This window comes from Lipotes vexillifer, unplaced genomic scaffold (genome assembly GCF_000442215.2).
Source record: "Lipotes vexillifer unplaced genomic scaffold, Lipotes_vexillifer_v1.1 scaffold216, whole genome shotgun sequence".
Taxonomy (NCBI): domain Eukaryota; kingdom Metazoa; phylum Chordata; class Mammalia; order Artiodactyla; family Lipotidae; genus Lipotes; species Lipotes vexillifer.
Window position 1 is genome coordinate 998,160 of NW_006779100.1, and position 14,115 is coordinate 1,012,274.

Here is a 14,115-nt window from a genome sequence, read left to right on the forward strand (position 1 = left end):
ATTTTTCAATTTGTGTACTTAAGTGCATTTTTTTTTTTTTTTTTTGCGGTACGCGGGCCTCTCACTGTTGTGGCCACTCCCGTTGCGGAGCACAGGCTCTGGACGCGCAGGCTCAGCAGCCATGGCTCACGGGCCTAGCCGCTCTGCAGCATGTGGGATCTTCCCGGACCGGGGCATGAACCCGTGTCCCCTGCATCGCCAGGCGGATTCTCAAGCACTGCACCACCAGGGAAGCTCCTTAAGTGCATTTTTAACTATATGCAAATTTCACTTCAGTAAAGCACTGGTTACTATGAAAAAGACCTAATGAACACTGGAGTCTAGTAAAAATTTGAATACATGAATTTTGAAAAAGATATTGTTTAAAGTAAAAAAAAAGATAATCAGAAGTCTCCTAAAATGCAGAAATTTTAACATACCCCTTAGTAACCACATTTAAAAATTATAACTAAATTTTATAATAAACCACATTCTATATAATTGTGATATATAATTTATGCTGATCAAAATTCAAAACTTACCAGTGAAGGAGTGTTAAAATTAATTTCTTCAAAGCAGCCATCAAACATTAAACTAAATGTTGGATCTATGTGGAAAAAACATATTTTTAAACATTAAGACCACTAAGGTACTTTCTCTAGTCATACTTTTCTATGAAAGTATTCTATATTTCATCAGTAATGAAAATAAAATATGCAAATTATAAATCATTAAGGAATTGAACTTACATCTTGACTTTTTAATTAAACTACCATCTCACTTGGGATTAATATGATTTTTATCGATATTTTTAGAGTATAATCATTAACTATTGAACGGGCTATTAATTTCTAAGTAGAGTCTAACACAAACATTTTCCATCAGAAATCCATAGCAGAGATATTCTACTGAATATCTGTAATGACAAATATTCTAGAAAAGAATGTTACAAAACAATATACAGGGAATTCCCTGGTGGTCCAGTGGTTAAGACTCCACACTCCCAATGCCCAGGTTTGATCCCTGGTCAGGGAACTAGATCCCGCATGCCACAACTAAAGATCCCGCGCTTGGCAATGAAGATCCCGCGCGCAGCAACAAAGACCCCATGCAGCCAAAAATAATTAAAAAAAAAAAAAAAAAGATCTAGAAGCCTCCTCGTTTTAGGGAAAAAAAAAAGACTTAATTTACCAGCAGACTTCTAAAGGAACATATCTAACTAAAATTAGAAGCTTTCCCCAAATATTTTAACCAAAAGTAATTAATTGTAAAATCACTGGTTACTTACCACTTGTCGTAAGGATTACAGGTCTTTTCGTGGTTGCCATGAATGTTTTGATTGCATTCAAAAAGCCAGCATCTTCTTCGAAAATGACATCAACCTAAGAACAAATGGTTATTAGAATATTAATGTAGTAACAATACACTTATTGGATATCAGTTATGTTATCATAACTGTTATGTTATCATATCAGTTATCACAGTAGATACACTATATGTCTATTAGAGACAGAATTTATGAATTTGTGAACAGTGTGACTTCACACCATGCCAAAAGCTTACAACGTCTTATACTATTAAAAGGGTAAAAAAATTATCAAAAGTTAAAAACAAAAAAATGCAGTCACCTATAATTGGAAGTATGGGTCAGAATAATTTCTACAAACACTAAACAGTAACTGATTTGCATTAATCATGTTGCTAAAAAATTCTTCTATGGCTGACAGTTTCATTCACTTTAATTTCAAATAGATACAATTATTCCTGACCTTCTTGGCTATTTTACAGTCCTTTATAGTAAAACATACAGTAATCTTTAGAATAAGTTTTTATCAGGAGGTATCACAAATGTATACCTCTGTAAGCCTACCTCCTCAAACAGAATGAGAGATGTTGCATTTTTCCTGTTGGGCTCCTCAGCCCCAAACTCTTTGACATTTTTATTAGTTGTGTTTGTAGATTTAGTCTGAATAATTGGTTTCTGTTCAAAAGAATTTTTGATTCCTGCATAAATAAAACATTAATATTTTAGATAAAATCAACTTTTAACAGAACACTGGATATTTCCACAGAATAAACTCAAACTGAAATCCATTATCAAAACTGAAACAAAGTATCAACACTCCTATATATATGAACTTCAGTGTAACTGAGGTTTAATAAATAGCAATAGGAACGCTTGAACTGTGATCATATTTTTATGTTATCAGGGCCTCTGTCAATTTAGTATCTTACCTTTATTATTTTCCAGAAGTGCTCCTATTTGTTCATTATTTTTTGGCTTAGAAGACACTTTAAAATAATTTGCCAAAGTTTTAGGGGGAAGTACTCGCTTTGGTCCACTACTTTGTGGTGATGGTGGAGGAAGTTTTCTTGGTGATGTAACAACCTTCTTGGGGGAGCTTAATTTTTCTGCCAAAAACAAATTTCACTTAAAGACAAATATTCTAAAAATTAAACAGATGGCAAGTTGAGTTATCCACAGTATATTTCTATCCTTACCAGTTAAAAAGCAAAGGTATAAAAATTCTTTTTCTTTCTTACATTCTCTTTACAGTCAAATATTACTGTATTGTTAGTTATTCTACCAGTAGAGAAGGCAAAACCAATCATTTGGAAAAGATACTCTTTTCCAAGAAACATATATTCTTGAAGCAAAAATCTTCATAATCCCTTAATTCACTCTGTCTATATCTGCTTGAGGTCAGAAGAGGCTGGAGAAAAAGTGATATCGGTACATACTAAGCACATTACAGACTTTCCTGTGCAACTTCTATTTACCCCACAGTAAACTGATATTGCAAGCAAACGATATGTTTTTTTAGATATGCTATGAAAGATGGATACAAAGTTATAAAACAAATGGCTGATGTCTACCCTTCAGAAGCCCAACAGTGGCCTGGCATTTATTCCAGAGCATGTCCTTTGCTCCTCTCTAAGTACCCTCATTCAGCCTTTACAAGTGCTAGTTATTATCATATGGACTCAGAGCAGGATCTTCTTTATGTACCAGCATATGTGCACCATTCCATGACTGTGTCCTATTCTTTTTTTGTACCCTCATAGACCTTGCATATCACAGGTGTTCGAAAAACTTAGTGAAAATTTTGAGCTTGAAAAAATTTATCATAGATATCACTATCATGTCATAAAAATAGGGCATTTTAGGGACTTCCCTGGTGGTGCCGTGGTTAAGACTCCACGCTCCCAACGCAGGGGGCCAGGGTTCGATCCCTGGTCTGGGAACTAGATCCCACATGCATACCACAACTAAGAGTTCACATGCCACAACTAAGGAGCCTGCAAGCCGCAACTAAGACCCAACGCAACCAAATAAATAAATTTTTTTTTTTTAAATAGGGCATTTTAACACCACAAGGAAAGAGGTGTAATCTTAAAAATATTTAAATATCACTAAAAGTGGGATAACCAGTCGTTACGTATCTCTTGCTATGACACCACAAGAAGCACACAGCCCTGTCTATATGCATGTATGCCAGCACCAAAATGGAAATGAATCTAATCAACCCCACAGATCTGCCAGTTTATAAGAAATACAAGAGGAATGTGTTAACTGATACCATAAAGATATAATCAGCCAAATCTAGAATGTGAGAAATTTTATGACAAATGACCCATGTTCTTCAACAAATAAATGACATGAAAAGAAAGGGTGAGGGAGCTGTTAGATTAAAAGAAACTTCAGTGACATTAATCTAATGTAAACTGTGGACCTTGCTTGGATCCTGATTTGAACAAACCATTTGAAACAGAAAACTGAAATTAAACTACATATTACATCAAATTAAGGTAAATAGTTAATTTTGTTAGGTCTGATTATGATATTGTGGTTATGCTTTTTAAAAAGTCCTTATCAGTTAGAGCTACATATTGAAATATATATACATGAGTAAAATTATGTGATGGTCCTGAGATTTGTTTTAAAACATAAAGCCCAAGAAAAATGAAAAAGGCATGTATATATATAGGAAAAGATTAAAAATGAATGGCAAAATTCTAATTATTGGGACTTCACTGGTGGCGCAGTGGTTAAGAATCAGCCTGCCAATGCATGGGACATGGGTTCGAGCCCTGGTCGGGGAAGATCCCACACGCCACGGAGCAACTAAGCCCGTTCGCCACAACTACTGAGGCTGTGCTCTAGAGCCTGCGAGCCACAACTACTGAAGCCCATGGGCCTAGAGCCCGTGCTCCACAACAAGAGAAGCCACCACAATGAGAAGCCCACGCACCATGATGAAGAGTAGCCCCTACGCACCACAACTAGAGAAAGCCTGCATGCAGCAATGAAGACCCAATGCAGCCAAAAATAAATAAATTTATTTTTTTATTTTTTTATTTTTTTTGGCGGTATGCGGGCCTCTCACCTCTGTGGCCTCTCCTGTTGCAGAGCACAGGCTCCGGACACGCAGGCTCAGCAGCCATGGCTCACGGGCCCAGCTGCTCCGCGGCATGTGGGATCTTCCCAGACCAGGGCACGAACCGGCGTCCCCTGCATTGGCAGGCGGACTCTCAACCACTGTGCCACCAGGGAAGCCCAATAAATTTATTTTTAAAAAATGCTAATTATTAAAATTCTTTTCTTAGATTTTAAGTTTTTAAACATTACAACTTCAGGAAAATAATTTACTTACTTGGTGACTTGCCTAGGTTGTAGCTATTAAAAAAACAGGGTTTTTGTGAGTTTACACCTTGCTTGTCTACTTGATGGGACTGAGTAGCTTCCTTCAGCTGAGACAGAATTTGTCTACCACTGCGCTGAGAAGAGGCATTCACTTCAAATATCTAAAAGAATATATGAAAAAATGGCAGAACGGTTTATGTTTCCTTTTGTTTCAAGGGTAATTATTACATTAACATTCGTCCGCTAACCTTAAATCCAAGCTCCTGAGCACAAGCATATACTGCAGCAGTTTTCCCCACTCCTGTTGGCCCTGTTATAAGAACAGTATTGCAAAGACGATTCTCTTCTTCATCATCTGAACTGCCTTTAAAGTCTATGCCGTCCAATGGATCTGAAAAATCATTCAAATGCACATAAAACAATCGCTTAGGCATCAATTCTGTCTCACGAAACCCAAAGACCAAATTCCACAAACTTCTTGCCAATAAATGTTGGAAATTCAACGTACAAAAACTAAAAAACCAAATATAAAATATCAAACAAGCAGCTTTATAAAAAATTTCAGCTAATCTAATTCTAAAAATGTTCAGTGAAATGGAAAAAAAAGGCTCAAAATACCTTCCTGTTTCTCATCTCTTTTTCCCTTCAAATTCTGTCCTTCTTCCAATTCAGCTCTTCTTTTCCAGTCTTTCAACCAACTACCATAAGAAAATGTATGTTAATAAAAACAATTCACAGAATATAGATATCTCTTAGATGATACGTTAAAATGATTGTTGGGGGGAGTGATGGTATATTGTTAGTTTTTAAGAACTCCATAACATTTTTGAATCAACTATATAGTAAAATAATTTTACATGGACATGAATATTTTAAAATGAAGTAATTTTTGCCTAAATACTCAAGACAATATGTGCAAGGATATTCACTGCAACACTGTTTATATTCGCCTCCAAAAGGAAAAACCTAAAAATACATCAGTAGGGGAAAAGATACCTTATGGTATGTATGCTCACATAAGCAATCAGTACAGAGAAACTATGAAGAACTGAGTAGATTGTATGGTGACATGAAAGATGTCTAATTATTGATACAATGCTAAGTATGAGTAGAAGGATTAAGTTCTAGTCTGGAGCTAGACTGAGTTTAAATTCCAGCTCCACCACTTTCTAGCTGTGTGACCTTGGACAAATAACTCAACCTCTCTGGGCCACATTCCTCATGAGGAACAGTATTTACCCTCATAGGATTGTTCTAAGGATCAAATGAGCTAAGCATGATCAAGTGCTTAGAACAATGCCAATCTCAAAGATTTTATTATTATGAGTCCCAATTCCTTGTATGAAATCCTTTGGGCCAGATGAGTTTTAGAATTCAGGATTTTTCAGATATTAGAAATGTAATTTGGTACATATACCACATAAAACATAATACCCCTAGTGGGTCTGTGGCAGTACATCCATAATCACTGAATATTTCTAGTTAAAAAAATATGAACTCCTACTAAGTGGGACTGATAAAGACTATAATAAACTTTATGTATATAATAAAGTTAATAAACTTTAAATTTCCAGAACTCTTTGGAGGTGGGAATTATAGACAAAGGATTATTACCTGAATTAGTAGTAATATGATCCTATTTGTTAGGAAGAAAAGAGCAAATAATGCATTAAAATTTTTCTGGAAGGTTTTACAAGACAATTTTAATAGTCATTTACCTCTAGGGTGTAGAAACGGGAGAAAAGAGGTACAGTTACTTTTCACTGAAAATTCTTCTTCCTTTTTTTTTTTTTTTTTTTAAAGATTTTACCTTGTGATGTATTACTTTATAATTTCTAGGTTTTAGTACAAATAAAATAAATAGTAAAACTAGATTCATAAACTATTTCTCAATTCCTTTACAAATTTTACCAACCTATGTAACTTTCTAATAGCTAGCTCATTGCCTATGAGTTCACCGGAGTTCTGAGGTTGATACTTTTCTGTCCAAAGCATGTCTTCAGTTCCAGAATCTAAAGCAAAAAATATATATTAAAGTATTTTGCTTCTTGGCATAAACATATATTCTTAGGCATTTACATTATTGTTTCATGTAACAATAAGTATTTGTACAAATATTTATATTTACAAATTGCCAAAAAGGCAATTTCAAAACTTAACATTACATTAAAAATTTTTCACATCAAAACCCTTCCCTCTTAAAAGCTAACCACCATAACGTCTTATGACAATAAGATTTAAAAGTATACATTAAAAATTTTAATAATCACTCAAGAAACACGAAATATGAAAAATAATTTGTACTGTAAGAATCTAAAGAACAAATGCAGCATAATTTTCATAGAGCCTCTTCTTGACAACTAAAAAGATACATCAAAACGTTCTAGGAGGTCAGCCTGAGTAAAGGGAGAGATGCTACACTCCCAACTGAGAAGTTTGGAAGATGCCAGGCGCCTCCAAATTAATCTACGTTGTGGTATGCATCTCCCTCTCTTTTTTTTTTGGCCGCACCACGTGGCATTCCTCTACATTCTAATGCAAAATCAAAACCCCAGTGGAATCTGTGGGGTAAGGGAATCTATAGTTTATTTAGTTGAGTCAATGCATGAAAATAGTTTTAAAAAATGACAGACGGATGGATCTAGAGAATGTCATACTAAGGGAAGTCAGACACAGAAAGATAAACATCATATGATATTGCTTATATGTAGAATCTAAAAAAAAGGGTACAAATGAACTTATTTACAAAACAGAGGTAGAGTCACAGATGTAGAAAACAAACTTATGGTTACCAGGGGTAAGGGCAGGGAGGGATAAATTGGGAGATTGGGATTGACATATACACACTACCACATATAAAATAGATAACTAATAAGAACCTACTGTATAGCACAGGGAACTCTACTCAGTACTATGTAATGGCCTATCTGGGAAAAGAATCTAAAAAAAGAGTGGATATAGGTATATGTATAACTGATTCACTTTGCTGTACACCTGAAACTAACACGGTAAATCAACCATGCTCCAAGAAAAATTTTAAAAAGGGCTTCCCTGGTGGTGCAGTGGTTAAGAATCTGCCTGCCAATGCAGGGGACAGGGGTTTGATCCCTGGCACAGGAAGATCCCATATGCCACGGAGCAACTAAGCCTGGCCACCCAACTACTGAGTCTGCGCTCTAGAGCCCACGTGCCACAACTACTGAAGCCCGTGTGCCTAGAGCCTGTGCTCCACAGCAAGAGAAGCCACCGCAATGAGAAGCCCGCGCACCACAACAAGTAGCCCCCGCTCACCACAACTAGAGAAAGCCTGTGCTCAGCAACGAAGACCCAACACAGCCAAAAATAAAAACAAATAACTTAATTAATTTTTTAAAAATTAAAAAAAAATTTTTAATATAGAGGGGCTTCCCTGGTGATGCAGTGGTTAAGAATCCGCCTGCCAATGCAGGAGACACGGGTTTGAGCCCTGGTCTGGGAAGATCCCACATGCTGCAGAACAAATAAGCCCGTGCACCACAACTACTGAGCCTGTGCTCTAGAGCCCGTGAGCCACAACTACTGAGCCTGTGCTCTAGAGCCCGTGAGCCACAACTACTGAGCCTGTGCCACAATTACTGAAGCCCATGCGCCTAGAGCCCACGTTCCACAACAAGAGAAGCCACTGCAATGAGAAGCCTGCGCACCACAATGAAGAGTAGTCCCCGCTCACCCCAACTAGAGAAAGCCCGCGCACAGCAACGAAGACCCAATGCAGCCAAAAATAAATAAATAGATAAATAATTTTTTAAAAATAGAGACTTGCTGTACCAATTATCAAAACATAATCTAAATGGATGAATTAATTCAATAGAATGTTTCGGAAAAGCTACGTAACCAAATGGGAATATGTCAAAAATATGTGAAACAGGTGTAAAATAATAGGTAGAGTGTGATTCCAGGTTTTTTGGGTTTTTTTGTGTGGTATGCGGGCCTCTCACTGTTGTGGCCTCTCTCGTTGTGGAGCACAGGCTCCGGACGCGCAGGCTCAGTGGCCATGGCTCACGGGCCCAGCCGCTCCACGGCATGTGGGATCCTCGCAGACCAGGGCACAAACCCACATCCCCTGCATTGGCAGGCAGACTCTCAACCACTGCGCCACCAGGGAAGCCCCTGGATTTTTTTTGCTTTTGTTTTTTAATTTATTTGGCTGCACCGGGTCCTAGTTGCAGCACTCAGGATCTTCGTTGCCGTGTGTGAGATCTTCATTGCGGCATGCGGGATCTTTTTTGTAGTTGCAGCATGCAGGATCTTTAGTTGGGGCATGCGGGATTTTTAGTTGCGGCATGCGGGATCTTTAGTTGCAGCAGGCAGGATGTAGTTCCTGACCAGGGATTGAACCCGGGCCCCCTGTATTGCGAGCGTGGAGTCTTAACCACTGGACCACCAAGGAAGTCTCCAGGTTTTTAAAAAAGCATATGTATTTAGGGAAGCACAGAAAAATCAAAGACCAAACAGCAATCTGTTAAATGTGGTTATCTGGAAGACTCTAATCAGTGAGGCTTCGACTTCTTATTTTGTTTGAACGTTGCAGTGAGCATATATTACGAGACGGGAAAAATGAGAAGTTAAAAACAAACAAAAAACCTCTAGGACCAGAGGGAGAAAGTCTAATTTACCCGGAATAGAAGATACTTCTGATGTAGACTTGTCTCCATCTATTATCAGAATATCAGAATCTTCTACGGCTTCTGTTTCCACTTTACACCTTGTACTCAAAGCTGTTCGTTTCTTCCTGGATGTTTTAGGAAATAAACCTTTGGAATAATCTAGCTTTATCCCACTGGAGTTGTTTCTTTTGTCAAGTTCTTCTAGTTTCCCACTTATCTTTTTTGGACTTTCTGAATACTCATTTGGTTTCTTTCTTTTGGATTTATGATTTTCCATTTCCACTCGTTTCCTTTTGGTTTCTTTTCGACTGACGTCAGGCTCTAGTTTTGGACTTTCTATTTGGGGAATTATTGAAATGCATGTGCTTATTAATCAACAAAAAACAAATTTTAATACCCAATAATCTTAATACCACTTCAAAATATCCAATAGCCTTATCTATAAAATGAAAACGCAAGAATCAAATGTGGCATACTGAAAGCAAGCTGGATATCTTGTTATTTAGATTGCCTTTTGTACAGGCTATATAAACTACCTCATCTAAGGCTTTCCTTAAATAAATTATTAGTATTTTAACATAATTAAAGCTGTCTTTGGGTTGCCAACTCTGGAAGCTGTCAGGGGCTAACACTGTATCACACAAGTTGCTTTACTTTAACTGAACAGCTCTCCCTATCAACCATAAGCAATGCTCTCTCGGTGGTGACCACTTCCAAGAGTCAATGGCTAAGCTTAGTATTTTCAAAACTGAAATGTTAACAGAAATAATAATTATCACTAACCTTGTTTACGATGACACTTGGAAAGTACCTGGTGCTCAGTTCGCTTTTTTAGAAGCAAAGGGAAGTATTTCCTCAAAGAAAACTCAGGATTTGACCACCTAATTTCTTCCAGCAAAAGATTTCGTACTTCTTCAGTCAAATCCTTCCTTCTCCCGACAAACTGCAATAAAGAATAAAATGCTCAATTAAACCCACAATGTCCATTAATATTAATCAGAATACTACCAACTACTTTCTGTCTATAAGTCTATGTCATTGTAGGATTAGCTTTAGTCACTAAATACAATCTCGATGGCAAAGCTGCATTTGCACAGCTTTAGAAGGACTTGGTTCATTTTTTTAAAAAATATTTATTTATTTATTTGGTTGCACCAGGTCTTAGTTGCTGCAGCAGGGCTCCTTAGTTGCGGCTCGAGGGCTCCTTAGTTGTGGCATGTGAACTCTTAGCTGCAGCATGCATGTGGGATCCAGTTCCCTGACCAGGGATCGAACCCAGGCCCCCTGCATTGGAAGCGCAGAGTCTTATCCACTGTGCCACCAGGGAAGTCCCTTAGTTCATATTTTCATTGTTCTTTCTTTTCAACTAATTGTATTTTACACATTTATGAGATTATAATTCTGACTGATAAAGTATCTAAATGTGCTATATAATCTAATATTCTTTTAAAAAGGCTATCATTAATTCTTAGTATGTTTTTAAAGCTCTAGGAGTATTTAAAACAGATATGTACTTCAATTGGGATTTATTTTTTAAAACTGGACTCTAGAAAGAGATGAATTTTAGGCCACAACAGTAAATATCCAAAATTTTTTCCCTCTGAAAGATATGAAGGAAACTTCCTACAATGGATGACCACTCTCATACTTACCACAACAGCAGAATTATTACTTTTGGAATTTGAATTCAATGTTGAAAATTCACCAAGAGCCATGACACATTTTGAGAGATCTATTACTTTAGTATTCAGTTCTTTAAGTTTAGTTAAGAGAGGACAAGTGGGTGGTTTCAAATGCCACAAATGGCACCCTAAAGAAAAACAGAAAAACTACGTTAATTACCTTCATTCATATCCTTATTCACTTATCAAATACCAACTAAACACGAGAAGACTTGACAACAACTATATAGTTAACACAAATGTACCAAAACTCAAATGAGTATACAGGAAACAATACCCTCACCTCCAACAAATACAATTCATAAAAATTGCCCAGTCTTCCCTCCCAATTGTTAAAAATAAGCAAATATTAGCATATTTTCTTTCCTTTTTAAATCAACCTTGCTAATCAGGTTAAAAATTTCAGAGGCAGTTAGCATCCTGAAATCCAGATTCTGTTACTAGGTGAGCGTGGGCATGATCCTAAGGAAAAGCATAACTAACTTCTATAATTGAACGTACTATTAGAAAATGCTTTATGAAACTGAACTAGGGATTTCCCTGGTGGTCCAGTGGTAAAGAATCCACCTTCCAATGCAGGGGATGCAGGTTTGATCCCTGGTCCGGGAACTAAGATCCCACATGCTGCAGGGCAAGTAAGCCCACGCACCACAACTACTGAGCTCACACACCTCAACTAGAGAGTCTGCACGTGCAAACTACAGAGCCCACACACTTGGGAGCCCACCGCACCACAACTACAGAGCCTATGTGCTCTGGAGCCCGCTGCCACAACTAGAGGGAAGCCCGCGCGCTGCAATGAGGAGCCCACGCGTCGTAACGAAGATCCCATGTGCCGCAACTAAGACCCAACGCAGCAAAAAAGAAAATTAAATAAATAAATATGTAAAAAAAAAAAATGAACTAGTAAAAGTAACAAGAAAGGCTTAATCAACAGAATGGCCAGTGAAAGAACTGGGAAAAAAGAAAAGTGGAATATTACTAGAAAGACTGACTGGGAAGTTCCCCATAAAAGAGAGGCTAAACAAAACTCAAAAACTATCAAGGTCATGGGCTTCCCTGGTGGCGCAGTGGTTGAGAATCTGCCTGCTAATGCAGGGGACACGGGTTCGAACCCTGGTCTGGGAAGATCCCACATGCCACGGAGCAACTAGGCCCATGAGCCACAACTACTGAGCCTGTGTGTCTGGAGCCTGTGCGCCGCAACAAGAAAAGCCACGACAGTGAGAGGCCTGTGCACCGCGGTGAAGAGTGGCCTCCGCTTGCCACAGCTAGAGAAAGCCCTTGCACAGAAACGAAGACCCAACACAGCCAAAAATAAATAAATAAAGAAATGTGGGTTTAAAAAAAAATCGTTTAAAAAAAAAAACTATCAAGGTCAGAAACATAAAAGGAAAAGAAAGGAGAACAGAACATAGTGAACATTTCATGAGTAGAGGGAACAGACCAAACCAAACCACAAAGCCAGCTGAGAAGAATATAACTGTTTTTGTGCTGACAAAAAAACTCTAGGTAGGAACAACAACAAAGTAAAGATAGAAAGCTTTGTACATTATCAGTAATTAAAAACTACATAAGTAAAGTAGGACTGTGGTTGCCATAGCACTTGGATCCAAAGAGAATTAGCTCAGGATCAAGCTAACACCACCATACAAGGCTTGGGCAAACAGTTCGCTCTCGTGCACGGTGCATGTGAGAAAAGAGCGAACTAGAGCAATGGAGCACTGTTGCTCCATTGTTGGTCCAATGGAGCTCCCTGTTACCAATTCCAGGATATAGCCCACAAGATACTTCTGTGGTACTAAACAGCACAAGCTGTTCTGGAAAGGAGGCAAACAGATTTCCCTTGAACAGTGAACAGCAGACTGGACAAAGACAGGGCTGGAGCTCCTCTGAGAAATTTTTTTTTTTTTTTTATTTAAAGATTCCTTTTTTTTTAAAATGGTACAGTTACTTTTTAATTTATTTACTTTTGGCTGTGTTGGGTCTTCGTTTCTGTGCGAGGGCTTTCTCTAGTTGTGGCAAGCGGGGGCCACTCTTCATCGCGGTGCGCGGGCCTCTCACTATCGCGGCCTCTCTTGTTGCGGAGCACAGGCTCCAGGCGCACAGGCTCAGTAGTTGTGGTTCACGGGCCTAGTTGCTCCGCGGCATGTGGGATCTTCCCAGACCAGGGCTTGAACCCATGTCCCCTGCATTGGCAGGCGGATTCTCAACCACTGCGCCACCAGGGAAGCCCATCCTCTGAGAAATTCTTAAAGATGATCTGTTCACACACAGGCTATGATTTCAGAAGGGAACTGCCTTCCTTTTAGAACACAGCGTCCGTCTGGACAGCATTCACTTAAGGGCCCACACATGTGCCTGCCCTCCCCTGGCATCAGGGGTAAGGGCTGAGGATGCCTTTGGCTTTCTTGCCCCACCCCCTTCCTCAGTCCAAGGCTGAAGAAGAGAGGATAGAACACTAAATTCCCACAAAAATCCCCATAAAAATTATACTTAAACCTTTGTCTCACCTTAAACCAACTTACATAGTTTCATATTACTACTAACATTTAAAAATATTTCATAGTAATAAACTCACCATCATCTTTTTGCTGAACATGAACGACGCGACCTGGAAACTGGTACTCACTGCATTGTACACATCTAACGCAGCAGCTTTCTTTGCAATTTGTCGTTTCAACAAATCTGGCAAACCACTCATTAGAAAGTCACGCTTTGCTTTAAACTGCACATCACAAGCCTGAGGCTTCTCAGTTGCATCTTGACTTTTAAGAAAATGATGTGAGAAAAGGAGAGCTAAGGTTATAGACACTTAAAAAATAAACTAACTATACAATAAATACTTCTTAATTTTATTTGAAAAATTTTAATCAGCTGCCTGAGATGTTACCTGGTCAAATTCTTTTTCTGCTTATCATAAAAACGAAAGTCTTTCAGTGTTAAAAAAAATTAAATAAAAATAAGTATATACAGGGCTTCCCTGGTGGCGCAGTGGTTGAGAGTCCGTCTGCCAATGCAGGGGACACGGGTTCGTGCCCCAGTCCGGGAAGATCTCACATGCCGTGGAGTAGCTGGGCCCGTGAGCCATGGCCGCTGAGCCTGCACGTCCGGAGCCTGTGCTCCGCAACGGGAGAGGCCACAGCAGTGAGAGGCCTGCGTA

The 14,115-nt window shown here is 38.5% G+C and overlaps 1 protein-coding gene across 1 annotated transcript in view; it reads right to left on the minus strand.

Annotated features, from left to right (window-relative positions):
• Window positions 1–14,115, minus strand: part of ATAD5 (ATPase family AAA domain containing 5) — a 35,890-nt gene that overhangs the window by 7,110 nt on the left and 14,665 nt on the right. Inside the window, 13 exon segments of the mRNA XM_007452382.1 lie at window positions 522–586; window positions 1,268–1,361; window positions 1,850–1,983; window positions 2,215–2,391; window positions 4,635–4,785; window positions 4,873–5,015; window positions 5,243–5,322; window positions 6,540–6,636; window positions 9,280–9,606; window positions 10,054–10,213; window positions 10,923–11,080; window positions 13,534–13,564; window positions 13,567–13,720. Of these exon segments, the coding sequence (XP_007452444.1) occupies window positions 522–586; window positions 1,268–1,361; window positions 1,850–1,983; window positions 2,215–2,391; window positions 4,635–4,785; window positions 4,873–5,015; window positions 5,243–5,322; window positions 6,540–6,636; window positions 9,280–9,606; window positions 10,054–10,213; window positions 10,923–11,080; window positions 13,534–13,564; window positions 13,567–13,720 (1,771 nt within the window).